The 25,014-nt window shown below is 44.4% G+C and overlaps 1 protein-coding gene across 2 annotated transcripts in view; it reads left to right on the top strand.

Annotated features, from left to right (window-relative positions):
- Window positions 1-25,014, top strand: part of CNNM1 (cyclin and CBS domain divalent metal cation transport mediator 1) — a 55,736-nt gene that overhangs the window by 21,136 nt on the left and 9,586 nt on the right. The window contains exons 2-8 of one of the 2 annotated variants that reach the window (XM_039223063.1): window positions 4,956-5,099; window positions 7,453-7,593; window positions 8,214-8,383; window positions 10,079-10,178; window positions 10,575-10,622; window positions 13,639-13,701; window positions 21,405-21,568. In XM_039223063.1, coding sequence (XP_039078994.1) covers window positions 4,956-5,099; window positions 7,453-7,593; window positions 8,214-8,383; window positions 10,079-10,178; window positions 10,575-10,622; window positions 13,639-13,701; window positions 21,405-21,568 — 830 coding nt within the window. The remainder of the gene's footprint in view (window positions 1-4,955; window positions 5,100-7,452; window positions 7,594-8,213; window positions 8,384-10,078; window positions 10,179-10,574; window positions 10,623-13,638; window positions 13,702-21,404; window positions 21,569-25,014) is intronic. The other variant, XM_039223064.1, reaches the window with a different exon arrangement.

Raw genomic sequence — 25,014 nt, 5'->3', positions numbered from 1 at the left:
AGTTTCCACATAACACTCAGTGCTCATCCCCACAAGTGTCCTCCTCCATGCCCCTCCCTCCTCCCCCCCACATCCATCAGTCCTCAGTTTTTGTCAGCATTCAAGAGTCTCTCATGGTTTGCCTCTCTCTCTTTCCCCGACCATTTCCCCCCTTCTTCTCCCCCATGGTCCTCCGTCAAGTTCGTCCTAATCCTCCTATACGTGCAAACATATGATATTTGTCCTTCTCTGCCTGACTTATTTTGCTCAGCATAACACCCTCAAGGTCCATCCATGTTGCTACACATGGCCAGATTTCATTGTTTCTCATTGCCATGTAGTATTCCATGGTATAGATAAACCACATCTTCTTGATCCATTTGTCCGTTGATGGACACTTAGGCTCTTTCCATGTTTTAGCTATTGTGGAGAGTGCTGCTATGAACATTAAGGTACATGTGCTCCTACAGCATAATGTTTTCAAAGTTTTCCATGTTTGGTACAAAGCATGTATCAGTACTTCATTCACTTTTTATGGCGAGATAATATTCCATTGTCTGGATATACAGAATATTATTTATCCATTCAGCATTTGATACACATTTGGATTGTTTCAACTGTTTAGCTCTTAGGAATAATATGAACCTTTGTGTACATATTTTTGTGAGGACATTTGTTTGTAGTTTATTTGGGTGGTGTATGCCTAAGAGTGGAATTGCTGAGTCATATGATAATTTATGTTTAATATTTTGAGAAACTGCCAAATGGTTTTCCAAAGCAGGTGATTCATTTCCAATTTATCCACATCCACATTTGTTACTGTCTTTCTTATTATAACCATTCTGGTGGGTATGAAGTCAATCTCTTCAGGGCTTTGATTTGCATTTCCCTAATGATGAAGAAGCTGAGCATCCTTTCATGTGCTTATTGGCCAGTTGTATATCATCCTCAGATAACAATCTAGTTACATCCTTTGCCCACTTTTTTAATTGAGTTGTGTTTTTATGTGTTGTAAATTTTCTTTATTCATTCTGGATGCAAGCTTCCTATCAGATATATGATTTGCTGGTAGTCCATTAAATACATTCTAAAAGTATTCTAAAATCCAGTGTATCTAGTTTTTTCTCGGTTTCTGGTGTGTATGGTGTCTTATCTAAAAAAAACCATTTTCTACTCCAAGGTCACAAAGGTTTACTCCTATGTTTTCATCTCAGAGTTTTGTAGTTTACACTGTTAAATTTAGGCATGGGATCCATTTTGAGTTAGTTTTTGAGTCTATTCTTTTGTATATATATTCTTTTGCATATGAATATCCATTTGTCACCCACTAGTTACAGAGTCTTACTCTGTGCCAGGTGCTATTCTTAGATTCTAAGGAAGTGGAGATTAAGTAGAACATAGATGTTGCCCTTCACAAAGCTTATGGTCATAGTAGGGGGAATCACTTATAGAGAACAACAGCATGGTAAAATTATGCCTCGCCCCTGGAATGGATATAGCAGATGGTAGCTGCTATAATAATAGCTATTATTGTTGTTATTATAAATGCAAAGGAGATATTTGTACAAAGTACTATGGCTCAAGGAAGTGACTACATTTTCCATATTTCAAGATTGGCTTTACTGGGAGCCACCCCCAACTCTTCTGGTGCCCAGGAAGCAGGAATATAGGGAGATAGGTCTCTTAAAAGGCAACCTTTTTGAGAGAGGGTGGACCTCAGGTATGTGTGTCGTGGACATAACTGGTTTCTGAACAGAGGTTATGTGAACAGGGCTACATGATTTCTGGTTCCTTCTCAGTCTTGTACCCAAGAAAGAATGACTTCCTCTATATGTGTATAGATCTCTATAGGCATTCAAGGGAATCAGAGAAGCCAATTGTGAATTACAAAGTACTTCGAATCAATTGCATTAGAGTATGTCTTGAATATTACATTATTAGGACTTAAAATCTCTATTCCCTGATGGTCACATAGTGTGTCCTCAAATCAGCCTTATAAAGTGTAGACCAGTACAGTTGATTTTCACATGGAAGTTACAGCAATCTTTGTGAGACATCATAAAATGTTAATTTATTTAATCCTATTATATGAACTAATCTCTTAGTGGCCAGAAGTATGGCTGTATTATATATATTCTGAGCTCCACAGTATAAAAATCATCCAGTTTTACAGAAAATAATTTTAAGAAATCACTTATCCAAGTTCTTCATTATACTAGCCATTTATTCTGTCATCTGTTAGCACATGTTAGCAGAAAAGTGAAAACAGGTGCCATAAGCTTAAGAACAATATGCTGAGAAAAAAAAAAACCTTTACATTGATAACATTCTAACAATTAAATAATCTAATTTAAGTTATAAAATACAGTTGCAGTTGTTTCAGAGAAGGATAATTTTACAACTACTGATGTAGAGTTTAAACTTTAATTTAAATGCATTGCATTTTATTTTAAAAAAGTTAAGGTTTTAGTGTCTGGTTTTAATATCATCGATTATATCCTCTGTGGAATTTCATTCAGTCTTAATTCCATTCATCATTTATTTGGCTCCCTGTTATATGGAAGGCACCCTGTGTTAGTGTCCATCCTGAAGGAGCTTATGGCTTGAGGAAGAAACATGGTCCAGTAGAGGACACACACATTGCTAGTTACTAGAAGCAGCAAATTGACAAATGCTCTAATGGAGTTATCAGGGGCTTCAAAAACAGGCCAGGAGTGATGGGTTCAGATTCAGAATGGGGCAGATCCAGTAGGACTTTCTCGAGGAGCCGGCCTCTGAGCTGGAACTTGAAGGGCCAGTGGAGACAGAATGGGAGGAGATCATGTGCACTAAGACTTTGAAAATACACATAGATGGGGCTGAGAGAGTGAAGTCTACATGGTGCATCTGGAGTATAGAATGAGTAGGGAATGTAGCAGGGCATTTTGCTGTCTTGATAATACCAAACCAATGAGTCTGGATTTGATTCTGTGCACATTAGGGAGATTTGGAAGGTTTTTGAGCAGGGTAATGGCATGATCAGATCGGTTTGGGGATAGTTGAAGGATAAGTTGAAGGTGGAGAAGAAATTAGAGGCCATTCTTGAGTGATACAAATCCCATCTTATAATTAAAAATCCCAATAGGTAGCTATCTTGTGATTTGAGCTATCTGATACAGAAGTTCACGTGTTTAGATTTTAATGGTTAATTATGCCTCCAGCAAACTGACTACTCCTCTTATCTGATATTTTTAGCATTGGTCAAGCTCATAAAGGGTAACACTGATAAAGCATGAACTTCCTTTTTTTTTTCTTTTTGGCAAGAATAGCTTCTAAGTCAGTACCCTAGGTTTTCTCCTTAAATGTCTCTTAGTCAAGGAAAAGAACTACCCATATTTGCATTTTAAAAACAGGACCAGGAAATGTGTTTATTAGCAGATAAAAACAAACCGAGGTGAAGCAATGTTGCAGGACTGTTAGGTAAGACTCAGTCCTTAGGTTAGGACTAAATCCAGTTACCTGGGTTTGCAGTCCAGCTCTGCCACTTACAGGTTGTGTAACTTTAGGCCTGTGCTTCAGTTCTTTTATCTATAAAATGGGGATAGTGATAGTACTTGTCTCAAGGGTTGTTATGAGGATCAGGTGAATCAGTACACACGACGTGCTCCAAATAGCACCTAACACATAATTAGAGGTCCATACATATTACTCTTATTATTTAGCTGTTGGGCAATAACAATGAACTGCCTGGGACACATTATAGTTTACAGAGCACTTTCACACACTCACTAGATCACCCGAGCTCCATGATCACCTTATGGCTACTGGTTATCCTAGCTCCATTACTGTTAACAAACCACCCTGAAACTTAGAAGCAAAACAACAACCATTTTATCAAGCTCACAGCTGTGCCTGCAGCTGGAGAGGACTCTTGCATGGCTAGACAGGGGGTGGGGGAGAGGACTCCAGCAGGTGGGGCTGGATCAGCTGGGATGGCAGATCCACTGTTGACACAGCTTTGCTCACCTGCCAGGCACTTCTGGTGGGATGGCTAGAAGGCCAGGCTCAGCTCAAACAGTCATCTAAGTACCCACATGTGCCATCTCCACCATGGTGACCTCAAGCTTCTTAGAGAATTTCTGCAACAGAAGTCATGTGCCTTTTATGACCTAGCCTCAGAGGTCACATTGCAGACACTTACCTGTCTTCTGTTGGTTGACTCAGTCACAGGCCCACTCAGATTCAAGGGAAGGAGACAGAGACCACACCTTTCAATAAGAGGCGTGTCAAAGAATTTGGGGTCATGTCTTAAAATCACCGTACTGGTGGGGCACCTCGGTGGCTCAGTTGGTTAAGCATCCGACTTCAATTCAGGTCATGATCTATAGTTTGTGAGATCAAGCCCCACATTGGGTTCTGCACTGACTGTGTAGAGCCTGCTTTGGATGTTCTGTCTCCCTCTCTTTGACCCTTCTCTGTTCAGGCTCTCTCTCTGTGTCAAAAATAAATACACATTAAAAAAAAATCACCGTACTGATATCATTCCTTGATTCTAGATGAGAAAATTGAGACTCAGCCAAGGTTAAATGATTTGCCCAGCGTCAGTTGCACATAATAGTAACTGGGATAGTTAGGGAGAAGGGATGGGGAAGTTTGGAAGAGAAAAAGGGCTTCTAACAGAATTCTTTTGATTCCAAATTCTCATTCTTTTGATTCGATTATTCATCCTCCTTTAACTTAGATACACTTGCTAATCCGTGAAAGTTCAAAGAAAAAAAAGTTAACTGCCTTTATGTATATTAGGTAACTTTCCTAAAAAAGAGACAGATATAACAGTACAAAGTTTGCATTTATAAGAGCTTGGATACAGACTTCATATTTTAAGGAGGTCCTAAGATGAGTTCAGTCGGTCACAGAGCAACTTTATATGATTTCTCATCAGGAAAGATTTCTAAAAATGTTCCAGATGCTTAACTGGGACTTCATTTGTTCTCTAGGAAAATCTCACCTGGCCATTGTACAGCGGGTGAATAATGAGGGAGAAGGAGACCCCTTCTACGAGGTGATGGGCATTGTCACGCTGGAGGACATCATAGAAGAGATCATTAAGTCGGAGATCCTGGATGAAACAGACCTCTACAGTAAGTGCGTGGCCTTGACTGTTGTCTAAGGTCATCTTATTTCTTCTGAGACTCTCAGAGCTGGCTGTTTGACATACACTGTGTATGGGTGTCAGGATGAGCCTATCATTGCTGTGTGTCATCCCCCAAATGCCAGGTGCTGGCATGGCAAGATACCCGGGCTTGGATCACCCTGAGTCACTGAGAACATGCTAGCTAAATGTTCATCGGGAGGGAACCTTCAGGAACTGAGCCAAGATTAAGAAGGGGACCCCCCCAGCCTTTGGCTGGGCCCAACTTCTTCCAATAGGGATTAACCTCTACCCCCCACCCCCATTCCCTTCTCCCTTTGCCTCTGCCCACCACTCTTGATTAAGAATTCCCAAGTGTCTCAGGAGATATATTGAGGAAGGTATTCAAGCTAAAGTGTTAGTGGCTGGTAGAAATGATAGTAGTCTAAGTGAATACACTCCTCCAGCAGCATTTAATAACCTTAATGCTCCAAATACTCACTGTTAAAATAATGGGAAAGAAAAGGAAGATCAGAGGAATGATGAAATGTTAAGTGGCATTCTGATGGAGGAGGGAGAGGGGATAGTTAAGAAAGCAGGTCATATAAATCCGAAGGTTGCTCACCAGTGAGAACAGAAGAAGTGATCTGATACATTTATTTGCTGCTCTCTTGCTAAGCAATCTTCTTTCTAATGGAGAGGGCTAGGGTTTTCCCACCCTTATAAATAAGCTTCCTTAAGGCATGATTCCTTAAGTCTGAGAGAAGGCCAAGGAACCAGGAATACAGTGTTTCTCCTCACTTGACCCTGACCCACAGGACAGCTGGGTCTGCATCTTGCCACTGTTGCTACCCAGGAAAAGGAATGTTAAAGCAGCAGCCCAGAGTCTAAAATGGGCCCATCGAGGGGCGCCTGGGTGGCTTAGTCGGTTAAGCGTCCGACTTTCGCTTAGGTCATGATCTCGGGGTTCGTGGGTTTGAGCCCCGCGTCGGGCTCTGTGCTGACAGCCAGCTCAGAGCCTGGAGCCTGTTTCAATCTGTGACTCCCTCTCTCTCTGACCCTCCCCTGCTCACGCTGTCTCTCTCCCTCTCTCCTAGAAATAAATAAAACATTAAAAAAAAATTTTAAATGGGCCCATCGAGATAGCATCATGATAGAAGGGCACTCTCTGCCCTCTAGAAGGAAACCCAAACAGTGGGGCTGAAGTGAGCTCTGAAAGGAGAAGGACAATACCAGGGAGCCAGATTCTGGGGCTCTGGTTCCTTTCCCTGTGGTCCGTTCCCTTTCATTTCCACTGCATCCACTCAGCCTGAACTGAATGTTCCCCGCAGCCCTGTTTGTCTCCAGGACAAGTTTGGAGAAAACCCTGCCCCGCTTAGCACTGTGATATAAGCGAGACAGTTCAAAATTTTACCCAAAACCTAAGGGAAAGCAAAAGACACATGCCCCCAAAAACAAACAAAAAAAAACCCAAAAAACAAAAACAAAGAAAACCTCCCCCTACCCCTAAGAAAGTAATTTTTTAAGACAAGCTTAAAAAAAGAAGGGAGAAAAAAATTAAATTGGAAAAAGATATTCTCAATCAATATCACAGACTGTCTGGGGTCCCTCTAGGTCATCTGAGGGTCCCACCTAGAGAACCCACCTTCATAAGTTATGGGCCTCTTCCCATTCCTTCCCCTCTCTTCTTCCCTTGATTTCTTCCCAAGTCTCTCCTAGGAGAGAGGCTAGGGTTGAAGCAGAACTGTCAGTGAGAAGAGGTGACCCCCTACATCCCTTGGGTGACATGCTTTCGGTCCTGCTCAGGGTGTGGTTTAAATCATCAGGAAGAGACCTGGTGAACCCAGCTGTGGGGACGGGAGAAGGGCAGAGGCAGAAACCCCCTGGGCTCTGCCAATCCCGTTCATGCTGAGAATGCTAGTCCTTCATGTATGAATGCATTTTGTAATAATTTCACAGATAGTCTCATAATAATTACATGAGAAGTGTTATCGCTAATTATTAACCTCATTGTATAGATTAAAAAACACATGCATCCTCTGAGCTTATGCACAGCTCATAAGGAAGGGAACTGAACTAGATCCCCAGCCTTGGGGGTCCAGGCCAGGCTGTTCCCTTTCCCATGCTACACCACCTAAGTGTAAATAACACTGAGACATGGCAACATCTGTCTCCCACCTTCTCTCTCTTATCAACATCCTTCTGCTTCTTGGGAAAGAAGTTGTGATGTCACCTATGGTTGACACTTTGCAGAAATTCATGTAATCCCAAAGGATCTGTCTGTCCCATGTGACTCTGGGAAAACTTCCAAAATCCACCAGTGATTCTAAAATAGTTGCCATCTGTCCCCTGTGATCCTGCAGCTGACAATCGGAAAAAGCAGAGGGTCCCACACCGAGAGAGGAAGCGGCATGACTTCTCCTTGTTTAAGCTTTCCGACTCAGAGATGAGAGTGAAGATCTCCCCACAGCTTCTGCTGGCCACACACCGCTTCATGGCCACAGGTACGACCCTGCCCACCTGCGTCTCTTCCCCAAGCAAGTAAAGCAGAATCTGGAAGGTGAGACCCACACGCCAATCATTCTTAATACCTTGCAACCTAATTCCAATGTGCAGCACGGACTGAGAACCACTGTTCCAGGCGGGGGGGGGAGGGGGGGGCTTAGGTAGGACCACGGGATGCCACGTACTGTCTGCTTCAGCCCCAGACCTGATCTTCAAGGGTGGAAGTGAGTACAACTCCACGCTGCTTTTCTCTACTCTACTCTAGAAAAGAGTGAAAGGAACCACTGCTGCTCTTTTCCCTTCCTCAGCTTGCTTCCTGACAGGAGCCAAGCTCCATCCTGTTGAAGCTGGGGTGTTCCCAAGGATTTGTGGAGGAGGGAAAGGCCTGGTTCTCCAGTGTGCCAGCACAGGGACACACATGCCCAGAGGGCATGGGGGAAACCTAAGGCACAGACTCAGGTTTAACAAACCAGCCCCCCTTCCACCTGAGAGAATCACAAGAGCCCTGCCAGCTTGGTGCCCAGGAGCCTGAACAGAAGTGGCCTTAGACACATGCCCTGGTTTTGCCCATCCTGATTCCTCCAGCTGCTGATTCTTCCTGCCTCCCTATCTTCCCTAGAAGTGGAACCCTTTAAATCTCTGTACCTTTCGGAGAAGATCCTCCTCCGGCTCCTGAAACATCCGAATGTGATCCAGGAGCTAAAGTTTGACGAGAAGAACAAGAAGTCTCCAGAACACTACCTCTACCAGCGCAACCGCCCCGTGGACTACTTCGTGCTGCTTCTCCAGGTAAGTGGGAAATTTAGTGACCCTCTCAAGGCAGGACGAGGGCATCTCCAGGCTGGAGAGGAATGGCCGTGCCTCCCCAGTGCCAGCTTCAACAACTGAGCTTGCTGCCTCTGGGCGAGACCAATTGAGGTGGGTGTTTCTTCATGACCCACAGAAGGAGCCAGATGTGATTGGTTGGTGTCCTGGGAGTGGTGGGGTCTTGATGGCATTTAGTCTGACCAGTCAGCAGTGTCGATGGTGGGGTGGGGTGAGTACTTTTCCAGGAGAGGGGCTCTGTGGCTGAACTTCAGAAACCGTTGTCCTACAGAATCCTAAACTCCTTCTTGCCGGTTTAGACATCCCCAAATGTGGAGCTGTCTATTGCCTCCCAAACTATAGATGGTTCTTGTTTAAAGCCCTTCCCTCTGTCATGCTGAAATCTCACAATCTCAGACTCCCACCCACTCCTTATTCCACTCCCTAGAGGCTCCGTGGACCACATCCATTCTCTCTGCCACATGTCAGCCTTTGCACTCTCTCAGATCTTCTCCTCCCTAATAGGACCAGGAGGGGAACTAAAGACCGGATAAAAAAGGTGTGGCATCTTCCTGGTGCTCACACAGGTACCCTCAACTTCTGCCCTGAGGGCCTGGATAGGCCTGGCATAGATACACATCATGTGTGGTTCCAGCCTGTGACGCTGCTGGCTCCCTGGCCTGGCTCCACCCTTAGTGCTGTGGCTATTTCCTGCCTCTTCTCAACAGAATCTTATGAACCCTAAATACAGTGATTGCCTTAAAATATTAATTAAGCTCAATCAACTTAGATGTGGCCTCTCTGTTACAGTCCACCTTACAGCCTATCTGCTCTCACCCTGTGATGGGCCTCACATGCATCCATCCAATTAGCCTTAATAACATGACTTCCCTTCTCCAAAAATGGAGATTCTCACTGCTGGAAGTCAAGGAGGGTCCTGTTCCATTGTTTGTATAACATAATGAGCTCATATAATCTGCCATCTTATGCTTAATGTAAACTTACCCATTTTCAAATAAAAGTTGGAGGGAGTAAAGTGTAGTGGCAAGAGTATTGCTTTAGAAATTGGTTTTAAGATTCCAATATTGTCACTTCCTAACTAACCTTGACCAAGTTATTTAACCTCTCTGAGACTCAAATTGATTACTCTGTAAACTGGGGATAAAAGCAGTATGGGCCTCATAGGTTTGTGGGACCGAGGGAATGAGAATCTATGCAATGTGCATAACATAGTACAGGGCCCATAGACACACCCTACATGTTACCCATTAGCTATCATTATCACTGGTAACAAATTAAACAAGCTCCACACAGAATCCGAGTTTGTCTCAACCAGACTTAGAGATGGTCTACTCTCAGACTAAACCAGTGGGGCAGTTTACAGGGCCCAGGGCTAGCTGGTGCCTGGCCATTCATCATGGAAGGGCCATTATAGCTTGCAAAGAAAGCTTGGTTATTCAGGACCGGATGCTCCTTTATGAACTAAGCAGTTAATTTACTGCAAAGGCACTATTTGCAGAAGTTGGAGGCGCTATTTTTGAAATGACTCTGGACAAACTTCACATCTCCCTGTGATAAGAACTTAGGTCCGCTTGTTATCCAGACAAAGTGCCTCAGGTCATTAGTAATACAAGTGGAGGTGCTCATACACACCCTTAGCACACTTCCTTCTTTCTCCAGGGTAAAGTTGAAGTGGAGGTTGGTAAGGAAGGCCTTCGCTTCGAGAATGGAGCCTTCACCTACTATGGTGTCCCAGCCATCATGACCACTGCTTGTTCAGGTATTCCTGTTCCCAAGCCAAAGCTTATTGGGGAAGCAATGGGATATTGTAGGAAAGAACATCAAAGTCTTGACTCCTCTTAGGGGCCCTGAACAAGCCATTTAACTTCCTAGGCTTTAGTTGCCCCTTCTATAAAATGGGTATGAGTCATTTCTTATTCAGAGTTTCTTTGTGGAGGTATATGGTAGACTGTAACGTTATCAAGTGTTAGGAGTGGATAGTGGATATTTTTCCATACAAAAAGACAAGTTTGTTTTGCTTTTTACACTTCCATCTGATTGCCTGGTTTTCGCATGGTTAATTGGTGCTGGGGGTGGGGTGGAAGAGGGGGCGTTCACATAAGAAGGAGTGTTTTCTGAACTGCCTCTGGAACACACTGCACTTTTCTGTCCTTAGATAATGATGTGCGGAAGGTTGGAAGTCTGGCTGGATCCTCTGTCTTTCGTATGTATCTCTCAAACCCCTCCCTCATCTGCCCCCATGTAGTCCTGCCTCAGCCCACTCTGGGGACCTGGACCGAGCACTTTGAGCCTGGGCTGGGGCTAAAACAAATGTTGGCAGCCTCTTTGTAACGCTCTGCCAGGAACACTGCCTCCTGCCAGGTACCTACAGACTACAGGTGCTTAGTTTCTGCGTTTGGAATGTTTCCTGCTGCTTTTCTGCTCATATGCAAGTGATGAGTGACTGGGAGCGAAGTATGGGGCCGGGAGGGGGGGCGGGAGCACTGTGTGTTGTCACCTGCCTGCCGGGAAATGAAGGCAGGTGTTTGGTGTGCTCTGGTTCAGTCTTTCCTTCTCTGCTGTGATAAAATTAACCCACTGGCCTTTACTTGAAAACCCTAGTAGGTCATTGCTGTGTCTGTGGGGTCAGTAGGAAGTGACTGCAAGATCTTGGGATGTAAGTCCCAGACTGGTGCAATATGTTGCTTATCTACATTTCTTTCCTCGTCACCACATCTTAGCTGGTAGAGAGCTGGCTGCCAGCTGGCTGTGCATGTGAATGGTGGGAGCTGGCCCACGGCTGATGGCTGGTCTATTCTGCCCCTTCTGTGCTCTACCATCTCACTGTTTCCAGTGTGGAGTTATTGCCCTTGCATTTAGAAGGCATGGCATTTATTGGAATGTAAGTGTGATCCAGAAAGAATTATTTCTTTATATCTTTAGGTTTCCTATGAATTCACTGGACTGAATTTTGCATTGCTTTCAGCTGTTGTTGTTTACAAAGGTGGCTATTATAATGCCAAATGGGGTGTTTTCTCTTATTATAAAAGATACTTTACATAGTGCATTATATTGGGATTTATCAGAGGGCTCCAAAGTTTGATATCACAGTTCCTGAGACATGAAAGGTAGATGCCTTTTTAACACAGAGATACTAAAGAATTGTTCCAAATTACCCAGCAAGTTGATGATACCCATATATATTTCCAGTGTCCAGGCTAGTTCACACAGCACAATGAAATACAGATTTGAGACCCATCGTGTTCCAGAATGCAATTTCTGTGTGGAAATATTGGAACACTTTACAGTGTAATTCACAGCCTAGCCCAGCAGAAGGCTGAAATGAAGTTGAAGTACCTGTCCATACCCAAGGCATGGCCCAACATGAGCTGAAGACCTGTAAAATGTAAGATTATATACTTATATAAGCCAACAAATTTCATCATCTTAGAACAGGAACCCTGGATGGGTGAAGGATGGCCTACAGGACCAGATAAATCTTGGTTCTCTAAAGGAGCTTTCCATCCATCATATTAGGGATTGCTCAAGGTGGGGTAACTCCTAGACTCTAAATGTTACCTAGCTACATTGGCCTTGTTCTGGCTCTTTCAAAAGACCAGAGGGGGTGGAAACAAAGAGCTACAGGAGACTCCCCAGTCCAGCTAATTTGGATGGCCTTTTTTCTTTAAAAAAATTATATATATATAATATATTATATATATGTAAGTAGTAGAAAGATGTTATCTGGTTTCCTCCCTCCCTTTAAAACTGGTTAACTAAAAAGAAGCATTAAACTCTTTCCCTCCCCTCATTTGTGAGCATCTTTATAAATTTTCAGAAGGAAAAAGAAATTGAATTAGCAGTAGGGGTATGGAGATAATTTCCTTTGTCCACCCCCCCCAACCCTCCCCAGTGTGAATTATCTCCTAAGGCCACCACACCTCACAGTTGTCCCAGATGCACCCTCAGCCCAGGGGTCCAGCCACCCAGCATCTTTCACTGGCCAAGAACCTCAGACTGAAATCAAAGGAGAGCTTAAGGCAGTAAATTCTTGTAGGTTCTTGGTCTAGCAAACTACCTCTGACCTCAAAGCTGGCTTTATTAGCCTTTGAGGGAGATAAATGGGATGACAGATTTGCCAGAGCACTGGTCCTGGGACCTATGCTTCAAAGTTGAACCTGAGGTTACGAGTAAGTTCCCCCTGGTTTTCCTGTGCAGGGCAAAGGGAGCATACGCCAGCACTGTCTCCTGTATTTGGATCTGATTGCCAGGAACCCAGGAGGACCACGGTGAGCCTGGCACTCTGAGGGAAACGGGTTTGAGCTCAGCAGAGAGGGAACGGCTGCCCACAGGGTGATTCAGGAGGAAATAGACTGTCTCCCACCTGTTTGGTGGAGTATACATTTAATTTGCAACCCAGGAAACTCTAGGATGCTTCTTGAGACTATGGGGTTTCTTATTCCAGTATGTCTGACAACATTAGGAGCCCCTTCCAATATTCTTTGACATCTGGTGTCAGAGTAAATGATTATCGGGTAGGTAGGAAGCTCCCTCAACTCCCCTGCATGTATGGGTAATTTCAGTAAAATCATCTGGTGCAGCAGATAAGAGTACAGAAGTCACCTGTTTCGGTGTGCTGTTCCCCACAGACTGATTTCATTTAGTCCTCAAGGAAGGGGGCTCTCAGAATAATCATGTAAGAGCGAGGAAGACAGACTCCTAGACAGAAACACCCCTCGATCTAGCAATGCACCATTCTTCCCCAGCACTGTGACCACTGAGGAGCTCCTAGGAACCTGAGGCAGGAGGATACATCAGTTTCCTTAAGGCCACCGCTTGCAGGAGCGCGCACTTTGCTTTTAGCCTTCCTGCAGGTCTGGCAGTCGGGAGAGCCTGGTGCTGATATGGTGCTGGGCTCCCAGCGCATTTGCTGGCTCAGAGAGAAAGCTGCATACTCTCGGTCCCTACAGGGACACTGCCTGTTCTTGTCATTGGCAGGTCTCATTCCCTCTAAGATTACTGCACCTCTTTTCAGAAGTCTTTCAGCAAAATCTGTTTTATGTTCCTCTTCCTGGAGAGTGACTTTATGAGAGGATGCAATTTCTCTGTTTTCAGAAGCGGAGAAATGTAATGTGAAGATTCAAGAACAGCTTGACTCACACACTTTGCTCTTTGTCTTTCTCCTTTTATGTTTATCTTCCCTTTTGCATCTCACAAATCCTTGGCCCTTGACTCTTTAGTGCCTGTCTCTGTGTCTCATACCTTCGCCTTCAGCAGAGGGGATTCTCTGGCAGGCTCCCCAGGTAAACATGCATGGGTGTCTCGGGTGTCCGTAGATCCTGTGTGGTTTGCAAGAGGCCTTTGGTCTCTGTCACTGTTCTGCAGGAGAACTAGTCTCTCCCAGCAGGCACTGCCATGACGAAGGCATAGCATGTCACACAGGTAACTCTCACTTGCACCTAGGCCCAGGCATTGCTGGTTCAATGGGGGCACTTGGGTTTAGCTCCCCGGGATGTCTTTTTGTGTGTACAGGGAGAACTGATGGGCTGAGGGATGGTGTGAGCTCTTCCTTATCATCTGCATCTGACTGCAGAATGGACGATGAGAAATGCAGCAGGAGAGAAATAGAAAGAGACAATGGAATACTGTTCTGTATGCTACCTGTTTTTCCTCTACCGTTCGTTCTATGTGGTCTCTGCCCCCCTCCCCCGCCCCGTCCTCCTCATAATGTTACATTCTTTCTGGCTTTATTCATACAAAGAATATATGTAAGACTTCCAAACCAACTTTTCATTAGGTTTAATCTCTGTTGTTAGTTAAATAAAAGATGCTGGGTTTCTTTTTAACCGGGTCAAGCAGTTCCTCATAGAACTACATAGGAACTCAAGGATTGAGTAGAATGTAATACATCTAAATAAGCAGTTAAGTGTTTGTACTGTTTTTCATCTCTAGAGGTTGCTCTCTTAGGCTCATGGAATAAGTAATGAGCAAACGAAGAATTTATTTGTTAAATTGCCCTGAAGTTAGAATGTGAAAACACAGTCCAGTTCCCTGTATCCTCTACGTCTGTCTCCCTTATCCTAGTGCTACCATATGATTCTTATCATAACCTCAGTCAACAAGAATCCAGTTATGTTTTGCTATCTGTACAGTAGACCCTCAACTTTCAAAAAGGCTATGTGCCCTGAGACTCTGAGCTCCCCAAGTTTACAACTTCAGAAATATTTATGTTGACTCCTGCTTTCTCCCAAATCACATTTTTCTCATCAAAAAATCATCTGGTTCCCATGTTTATCTGCACAAGACAAGTCAGCCACCCTCTCAGATTTCACCAAGGTTTTCTCTCTCACTTAATGATGATTTTCCACCAAGAAATAAAATTTTTCTCGCTTTGTGAGGGCTCATGCCTTCATAATGACCATAGGCCAGCATGGTCGATGTGGGATGCCAATCTGGTGCCTTCACCAGCTAACTGGTCTACTTCTGCCTGCCAGCACAATTAGAAATGACCACATCATGGACCTTCAAGATCCTTCACACACAGGGAGTCTTGGCAAATGAAGAGTATGCTGTGTAGTTTCAGCCGAAAGGGAAGATGCACATTTTTCAACCAAATAGGATTATAATCTCCTTTTAAATTAACCCCCAGTTAGCCAGACAAGGCAGTTCATTGTAACTTTCCAGTTAAAGGAAGGTGCATTCTAGTTCATCAATATTTATTATGAAAAACTTGATGGTAACCCAGTTGTCAGGCCAAGATGAAGGTGACCCCTTCATGCCGCGTGACACACACCCGCTCTGGAGCTGTTGCGACTTCTGATCCAACCTTGGTTGGTGCCATCTGCTCCTGAGAGCTCTTTTAACCATCCCCTCATTTTCCATGACTGCGTGTTCAACTCAAAGGAAACAGGTGAGCCACAAAGCAAGGCCAGCTTCTTCCCATCTTCAGTTCACCTCTGCAGAGCAGAGCAGTGACAGCGAGCAGGAAGAGAGGAAAATCGTGGGTGCCTTGCTTCTCTTTTGATTCTTTCCTCCCCACCTCTTTCATCCAGTCCCCTTTTGCCTGGCCCCATACTTGATTTATGATCCAGATACAGTTATTTACATATATTATGTCTCACCCCCGTCTTACACAAAGGAAAAGAGAAATCCTGTGAATTAATAGAGCCTTTATGTTTAAAAAGAAGCCTATTACTTTATTTGATCACCACAACCACCTTAAGAGATGGGAAGGAATTACTGTTGGAAAACAGCAGGTAAGGAAACAGGCTCCAAAATCTTCAAGCCATTGATCAGTATCACAAGTGTGGTGACAAGGTAGAAGGATGAGGACTGGAATCTATTTTTTAAAATTTTACATTTATTTTTTTTCAAAATTTTCCAGTTCTTTTTTTATTCTTAACAAAAAGTTTCCAATTGGAATGAGAAAGTCACAGGAATCAAAAGCAGAGCATAAGGAATGCAGTCAGTGATACTGTGATAGCGATGTAATGAGACAGATGGTGGCTACCCTTGTGGTGAACACAGCATCATGTATAACCTTGTCAAATTGCTGAGTTGTACACCTGAAACCAGTGTAACACTGTGTCAGCTATACTAAAAAAAGAAAAGTTTCTAGTTTTAGTGAGACATAATTGACATACAACATTGTGTAAGTTTAAGATGTATGTGGTGTATACGGGTATATACTGCAAAATTCTTTCTTCTTATTTTCAATCTCAGTGTAGTTAACATACAGTGTTATACTAGTATATTAGTTTCAGGTGTACAATATAGTGATGTGTGATGTTCAAGAAACAAAACAAATGAGCAGAGGAAAAAGAGAGACAAACCAAGAAACAGACTCCTAACTATAGAGAACAGTTCAGCTGATGGTTGTCAGAGGGGAGCAGGTGAAGGAAAGAAGGAAATAGGTGATGGGGAGTAAGGAATGCACTTGTCTTGATGAGCACCCAGTGATATATGGAATCCGAGTCTCCTAGATCCTGCTCGCCTATTGTCTGGGACCTGGCTTCCCTTCTGAACATGGGCATTTTGTGCCCCCTAGAGGACTCTGACTTACTAGCATTTTGAAAGCAGTCGTGCTAATGAATTATGGTGCTCACAGTGGATTGAGGCTACCAGTCCCTGTACCAGATATTGCCATCATTATCCATAGGCAATTTCCTTCTATTTGAACTTTAGTTTTGGCATAAGGAGAGCAGAGTGGTTTTGTGCATTGCTTCCAGTGTGTGATGTAATTAGCCAGCTTTGCAGGTGTTTTCTTTTAAAAAGTAAACTTCTGATCAACCCACTGAGAGTACATGGCTTCATTGCAGTTACCATTCCCTCTCCGCAGATTCATCCCTTTTTTCTTTTCCCAAGGGAGATGGTTTTAAGTTCCCCGTGACCATCCTTCCAAATCCACAAAAGCTCAGAGGCAGGAGAGAGGTCAGAAGCAATGATTCTTTTTCAGTGTTCAATTGACCAGATATTTGTAATGTGCTTTGAGATCAATGGGGACAGTTTACTCCCAGAAAATATAGGGAGTCTCTAAAAATAATCCTTTTACTTTGTGAAATGTGCTAAGTGGAAATACTCCTTCGGGTTGGCTTTTGTGTAGTAAACATTTGGGAACCATTAAAGCGCCATGTAATGTGAGCGAGTTCATCTGGGCTCCTAACTTAGGCTGGTTTGCAGAGTTCACATTATAGCTCTGACAGAGAATTTTTGGCCTTTGGTTGTCTGATGTTGAATATTACCCCAGAATGATGAATTTTAATAATCCTAGTTTGTACTCTTCTAGGTCTGTGTAATTAAGCTACCCATCCCATTTGGAGAAACACAGATGGCTCATGGCTCAGTGACCACGACCAAAGAGGGCTGTTACCCCTTTCCCCTCATTGATTCTCCAAAAGATAGAAGCAGGAAGCCATTGAACCCTACTCTCCACTTGGACCCCCAGACTGAAGAGGGAAGTGGGATATTCTTCTGTATCCTGGGTTCTGCTCCAGGTACAGATGTTGTGAGTGAGGCACATGTCCCAGAGCTGTGTATAGGGTCATGGGGCCCCGTCTATAGGTGCAGAGGATATTCCATCCAGCCCCAGTTACAGGGTACAGCCCTCCTCTACCACCTCTCCCACCACACACCCAATTTTACCCCAGGGCATTCTCCACCCAACCTCAATAACTCCAGCTTACCATCTAGGACAGATATCCTTTGTAGACTGACCGTGCAGAGGCTGCAAGAATGAGGTCTATCATGCTTCTCCACCGAACTTAGGAGTCTAGAGCAGAAAACCCTGCTCCCTACCACCCAGTCGCACCAGGATCAGCTCGAGGGTGTGACAAGGAATATGTTGGCTGTTCCCTCCTGTTGAGAGATTCTGTGGTCAGTTTTTGATCACTGTTTGATCAGCCCCCTCTTAGACCTCTCTGACTACAGTTAGGATTTTCTTCTTCACTCCCCCAAACTGGGCCTCTGCTCTTAGGAAATGCCAAGAGAAATTATACAACTTAAACGAGTTTGCCATGCTGCTGGGACACTCGTCTGTTACTGATTTCTTCTCTCTCTCTCTCTTTTTTTTTTTTTTTTTATTAAAAGCATTTCCATTCCCCTTACTCAGAAACCTCTGAGTATATGTGCACAATTACCAAAATGCCGAGTCAACAGCATCCTACCTATTGAGGAATGTCAGGCTCTGGGACACAAAAACATTGATCTTGCACAAAACTCAGATGAGCTGGGACTTTCTTTGTCATGAAATGAGGGCTCTTTTCCTTTTAAAAATTGCTTTTATAGGCCCGACCTTGGTTAAGATGGTTATATCTTTTGGTGTCGGAAATCCTTTGGGACTTTGAATAAACCTTCAATAGAATTGTTCTGACTTAAAAAAAAAAAAACAAAAAAAAAAACATGTTTCTCCTCCTAGCACAACAGTGATGTCACTTGCATGTGACATGTGGTCCCTGTGAGTGACAGCGGAGTGGCAATGAGGACAAGTCCTGGGGGGAACAGGGATCTAGTGTTGGCCTCTGTTTCCAACAGTGTGAATGTGGTTCAGGCAGAGCCTTCTATGGATGGAAGTGGTCTAGTAGGTAAGATGGGCCTGTATTTCTCTGCCATCTTTCTGGAATGTGCCTGGGATTGTGATATGAGGGATGAGGTTGCAGAACAGTAAATGTGGGGTATGTGAAGCATGTGTCCCACGAGGCAAAATGGATGGTTATGGGGAGAGATGTTTATTTCTCAGGGAAGCTACAGCCTCATCCACAGCTCTGCTCACACTCTGTCCCCTTGTTCCAAATGGACGTGAGGTAGGGTAGGGTAGGGTACTTGACCACCAGGTGAGGGTAGGGTTTTCCACACTCCACGCACATAACAAAGAAGTCCCCCTCCTGCAGGACTGCCAGCCCCACTTTTCCACAGCAGCTACCCTGAGGAAGCACCATCAACTTCCTTAGCATCCACCACCCCAGCAAAGCCACAGAGGGTCTGACCACACCAGAACCCATCAGCTTGTTTTTAGGGGGCCGGAGGCAGAAATGAAATGCATATTTTTCTGCCCAGTCACCTGAGTGCTTCACTGTGTTCTCCGTGGCACCATCACTGCCCCTCTCGGTCCTTGGTCACTGTGGAGGGGGATCTGGCCTGCCATCAGCCAGTGGATAAGTAGGGCCCTAGAGACCTGAGTCCAGGATTCCTGGTTTCACATGCTTTTATGAAACGAAGTCCTGGTGTTCCCTGTGGCCTCTTCCTCAAGTTACTGGGCCAAAGCCTGAGGCCCCGTGGTGCCCTGGATTCTCACTGCCTGCTCTCTCCAGCTGCAGTTTTAGAGTGTCCTTCTACCCACCCTAGCTTCTTGGAGAAGTCAGCTTCCCCAGAATGACTTTAAGTTGCAAAGGAAAGGCTTTCTAATCCAGGATGATTTGAGAGCTCTGACTCTTTCTTTTTTTTTTTTTCTTCAATTTCTTTTTTTTTTTTACAAATAGTTTATTGTCAAATTAGTTTCCACATAACACCCAGTGCTCATCCCCACAAGTGCCCTCCTCCATGCCCATCCCCCCTCCCCCCTACATCCATCAGTTCTCAGTTTTTTCTGACTCTCTTTCTTAAACAAAATTTAGAGTCTAAATAAAACCTCTTCATTGGACCCTTAGGTGCTGATTCATTTATTCTGTACATTTTTATTGAGTACCTACTTTAGGCCAGGCACAGTGCTAAGTACTGGGTGTACAACAATAACCAGAAAAGACCAGGCCTCTGCCCTCATGGAATTTAGCACTGAACTGAGCAGACATAACCAGTACAAACACATAATGAATTAAAATGTGTGAAAAGTACTTTGAAGGAATGAACAAGGGACAGTGATAGAAGAAAATGGGAAACTTGAGTTCAGCCAAAGTCTTCACAGAAGGTGACTTCAGCTGAGACCTAATGACTGAGAACCAAGCAGTGGGGGTGGGGGTGAAAGGGGAAGGGTGGGCAGGAGAAATGCCATCTTCTGAGGTGGCCAGAGTGGGGGAGGAGGGTATTTGCATGATTGAAGGGAGCAGAGCAAGCAGGGGAGAGGAAGAGAGTTTCCAAGATGAGACCAGACAGGAAAGCAGGAGTCTGGTCATTGGGGGGAGTTAGGGACAAAGCAAGGAGTTTAGATTTTATTCAGACTAAATAAAAGGAAGCTTATTTGTGCTTTTTAAAATGTGCTTCTGGCAGCTGAGGTGATCATATGCTTATAAGTGGGGAGACCGGACCGTGGTCCAGGTAACTGGACTTGAGTGGGGACAGACATAGATGCCCAAGGGTTTATTATGTCCGATGTAGAGGTGAGAGGGCCTGGTGTGGAGCTGGGGAGCAGCAGGAGTCAAGGGCGCCCCCCAGGTTTCTGGTATAAGTGACAGAATATATGTAAAGGACACTTATTGAGAAGGGGACACTGGAAATGGAATCCCTAATTCTACAATCCTATCAAGGCAGCGATTGTTACGGCTCTAATAAGAAAAATTATTATTGTTATTTTACCCTTTGCACTAACTGGTTTGCCAGACAACAATAACAGCTTGCAGCTAAACAGACCATCAACCCTCAAGGACTCGGCTCCAAATACAGACTAATCAATTCTCTTGATTGATGGCACCATTATCTCAGGAGACAGAATTAAATTCCCGAGGTTCTGCCCTGGAAGAACAAGGAGTGGAATCTCTGAGGAAGCGGACTCTGCATTCGAGCCCCTGAACTAAATCTTTATCAGGAGAGGCTGACAGCACCACCACCCCCCGCCCCGCCCTTTCGGAGAAGAAATGCAGAGTGGCATTTGTTGGGAAGCAGAGGGGTAGAAGGGGCTTGCCCGTCTCTCCTTTGGGTTTATTCTGTGATTGAGATTCTGCTAGGGTCACCAGAAGACCCTTTCTTCCATTGATCTGGGGAAGGTAGTTCACATAATCCATTTTGAAACCAAGTGATGTGGTCTTAATTGAACTTGCCCTGGGAGTGGTTCTTGAAAGTGGTTTTTGTTTTTTTAAATGCAAAACAAAACAAAAAAACTGACTCTGAACATTTAGGATGCCTTTGACAGAGTCCTGGGGGTTATTCCAGTATTTCCTCCCCCCACCCCCACTTAGGCCCAGATAGAATCCTGCCTTAGAGCCACTTTAGAGGACCCCACTTTGGCCCTCCTTAGTCCTGGCCCTCCCTGTGGGTGAGGAGTTCATAGGGCTTTCCTTTGGAACCACATTTCATATACTGAGTCCTGGAATGCCTCACCTAAACCTCCCGGGGCGGGGAGTGGGGGGGACAGGGAGGAGGAGTTCTGCTAACATAGAAAACATAAAACAGGGTTTTATGAGCATCTGGGCTCTGATGGGAATGGTGCGGGCCTGGTTTTACCACCGCCTAGAAGTCCTGTGGGCCCTTAGTAAACAACACCTCTCTCTCTCTCTCCCCCCATCTCTCTTTCTGTTCTCTCTTTTCTCCCCACCCACCTCTCCTTGCCCTTTCTCCCTCGCCTCTCCCTCACCAATTGCAGTAAACCGGTCCCCTTCTCGCTGTAGCGGGTTGAACCGCTCTGAGTCTCCAAACCGCGAGCGCAGTGACTTTGGGGGGAGCAACACCCAGCTGTGCAGCAGCAGCAACAATCTCTACACTCCCGACTACTCAGTGCACATCCTGAGCGATGTGCAGTTTGTGAAGGTAACTCTCCCGGGAGGGCTGTCCCCACTCCACCCACCCCCCCCGCTCGCCAGCTGGCTGGGTAACCCGGACAGGATGTGCAATCTATTGCGCCCATAACACTGGGTGCGAATTGTTCCCTGGCTTTACAAGGGCCCTGTTTTCGGTTAGCTTGACTACTAATTTGTCATTCTTTTAAGATCTCCTGATCCCCAGTTTTTGTGTGATGAAACTGAGGCATAAAGCAATACAGAATTAGCTTGCCTGAGACAAGTTACCAGCAGAACTGTTTTCCTTTGGATCCCCTGCCATTGGCAGCAGGTTGATTTGTTTTTCCAAGATAAATTTGCAGGTGATTAGTAAACCAAGTATATAGAAGAAACCATGCTATGATTTTACAATGGATAATAGATTTTTTCATCTTTCTATTTCAAGTCTAAAATGCAATTTGGCGTGTATGTTAACCAAAAGCCCTTTGTGTAACCATTACACCCTTAACAGTCACTGAGCTCGGCAAGCATCACTTTGCACATGCCCGCATGTGGAGAGAGGCTGCACTGCTGATTGCCTGAGTTAAAGGGGAAGGGGGCTATTGCTTCACGCCTCTCATTAAGACCGGCATTGCACAGAAACCTTCTAAAATATCCTCCTCTCTCTTCCTTTGATAGGTTTAATTTATTTGTTTTGTTTGCTAGCATTCTGCAAACCGTTACTTGCTTGGGCCTGAGATCAGGAATGAACCCTATGTATCCAAGTCCAACAAAACACCCAATGAGTTCAGTTGGTAAATCTTGGCCAGTTGCAGGCTGGATTATGAGGGATGTATTTATCACTAATGTGGGAGGAGGTCCTCTCCTTCTGTCCAGAACAATAAGCTCTGATAATTTGAGAGCAGTGTGCACTGGCTGGCTTTCTTTGTTCCAGAACTCTGCAGACACCCTGAGCTGCAGATAGAAACATGAAGCTAGAAAGTTACCAAAGGGAGGGGCTGAGCCTGGAAGGTGGGGTGAAATAATAACTGTGGGGTGCTCTGTGCATGTGCTTTGTGGTTCCTTTCACCCTGTCAGGTAGGTACTACTGTCTTTCCCATTTTAGAGATGAAGACATTGGAGCTTGAGGAATCTAAGGTCATATGGTTGGTGAGTGGCAGAACCAACCCTTGGAATTTGGTCTCTCTAACTCCAGAGTCTAAGCCCTAAAAACCCTGGGCTTTAGGAAGAGTTGTGGGAAATCAGAGTTGAAGGAGCCCCAGGGAGAAATGACTTGTGGGAACTAACCCAGTAATACTCACGGGTGTGTATCACTGGGGACACTTAACAAATCTGATGTGACAGTAAAGTTAAGCCTCAGAAAACTGAAGTCCGTGATTCTCTTCCCTGCCTCCTTGTCCTGAAGCCCTCTCATTACAGGCCTTCCTCAGGAGGTAGGGAAAAAACAGGAACAGAGAAACTCTACTGGGCTAGCTCTTACTGGTTTGTAGCACTGGTCACACAGTTTGTGGAGAAAGAACTTGACAGTCACAATATGAGCAAGTGGCCCAACAAATACTGACTGAATACCTACTCTATGCTTGGCATGGACGAGATACTCTGGTGAACAAGACCATAAGCTCCTGCCTTCCTAGAGTTTCCATGCTAGGAGGGGGACAGAGAGCATAAACAAGTAACTGCATTGTGAAGAACCTAATTTCAGGGAGTGATAAACGCAAGGAAGGTAATAAACAGGGTTGCGGGATAAACAGTGATTGGGCAGAGCCAGCAAGGGGGCTGCCTTAGAAATGGTTATCAGAGCAGGCTGACAAAATGACATTTTTGCTGAGACCCGAAAGAGGAGGTGGGTAGAACATTCAAGAGAGAAATCACAGAGGCAGGAAAGAGCTTGGTGGTTCACAGATCTGAGTGCTGATAAGCAGCACAGTAGCCAGTAGCCACATGGGGCGGCAGAGTACATGAAATGTGGCTCGTCAAAATTGATGTGTCATACGTGTAAAGTACACGTTGGATTCCAAGGACTTAGTACAAAACCAGAATGTAAAATTCCTCATTAATAATTTTATATTGACTCCACGTTGATGTGAATTGTTTTGGATATGTTGGGTTAAGCAAAACACTATTAAAATTAATTTCATCTACTTGTTTTTACTTATTTTTAATGTGGCTACTAGAGAATTTTCAATTACCTGCGTGACTCACGTTATCTTTCTGTTGGACAGTACTGTTTCAGGTAGGAAGAAATTCTCAGATGGTTGAACAAGAGAAGCAAGCTGATGAAAAGTAATGCCTGAATCAAAATTTTTAAAAACTAAAATAATAATAATAAAGAACTGAATTTAAAAAATAGTAATGCTTGAATCTAGAAATGCAGCTGGGGAGAGGTTGTTTCCTGAACACATTTTCTAAAGTGGTGCCTTGTCAACAATTTATTTTAAGGTGACAGATTGACATGTCAGTAGTTTATGATTATGTGGGTTTTTTTTTTTTTTTTCCAAAAGAGGAAGCATTGTGAAAACAAGGCTGTGAGACTGAGGGAGAAGTAAGCAGTGGGTAGTGCCTTTTCATTTACATAAGCATCCACCAACAGTACAGGCCCACCCCCAACCTTGGCTCCTACCCCTGTACTGTGCAACCACCCCCACATCCCCCAATACAGAGTTGTGCTTCTTCCCTCTAACATTGTATCCTGGATGTAGCTGTCTAAATCTTCCCTCTAAAATCATTGACAAATGGTTATTTAACATTTTGTGAATGCCTCCATGACAGGGGACTCAGTACTTTCCAAGGAAGGAATACATTTACTCAGGATTGTTACCAGATGTAATACTTTTTTCCCAGCTCATTCTTTTGCTCCAGAAAAATGCTTAAAGAGGGCTAGAGTTCCCAGATCCTTGCTCCCATGTTCCTGGAGGGACATACCACTTTTTATTAAGCACAAAGAGAGAATGGTGCAACTCACTGTGCATGTGGCCTGGACAGAACCTGTCCAAAACCTAACTAAATACAGCACTCTGCAACACTCCCGAGAGGCCTCAGGCATGGTCACCACAGCAAATGTCCCAACTGAACTCACGAATCCATCTCACAGTCAAACAAGAACACACCCCATTCCTTCTCCCTTTACTTACCGTCTCTTCCTTTCCTTCTTCCTTTCCTCATTGTCCCTACTTGGAATCTCCTTCCTTCCACTACTTTGTCTTTCACTTTATTTTCTTAGTTAAGTATTTACTTCCATAAGACCCCTGTCCCGCCTTGACAGCACCTCCACTCACTCCTACTCCAGGGGCAGAGGGACCATTGTTCCTGTCCCCTCCCCACCTCACAATGTGCTGTACACAGTTTAGATGAAATGAGATGATAGGTTTGACCCCTTTCTTTGAAGTGTATGCCCACTATAGAGCTACCTTGTGAGAGATGGATGTGGATGTGTTTTAAACGGTCATTGCTAACCTTGCTAATGGCAAGGTTCAGTGG

Source organism: Hyaena hyaena, unplaced genomic scaffold (assembly GCF_003009895.1).
Source record: "Hyaena hyaena isolate Hyena2069 unplaced genomic scaffold, ASM300989v1 scaffold_1250, whole genome shotgun sequence".
In the NCBI taxonomy this organism is placed as follows: Eukaryota; Metazoa; Chordata; class Mammalia; order Carnivora; family Hyaenidae; genus Hyaena; species Hyaena hyaena.
This window is presented reverse-complemented; position numbering and strand designations above follow the sequence as displayed.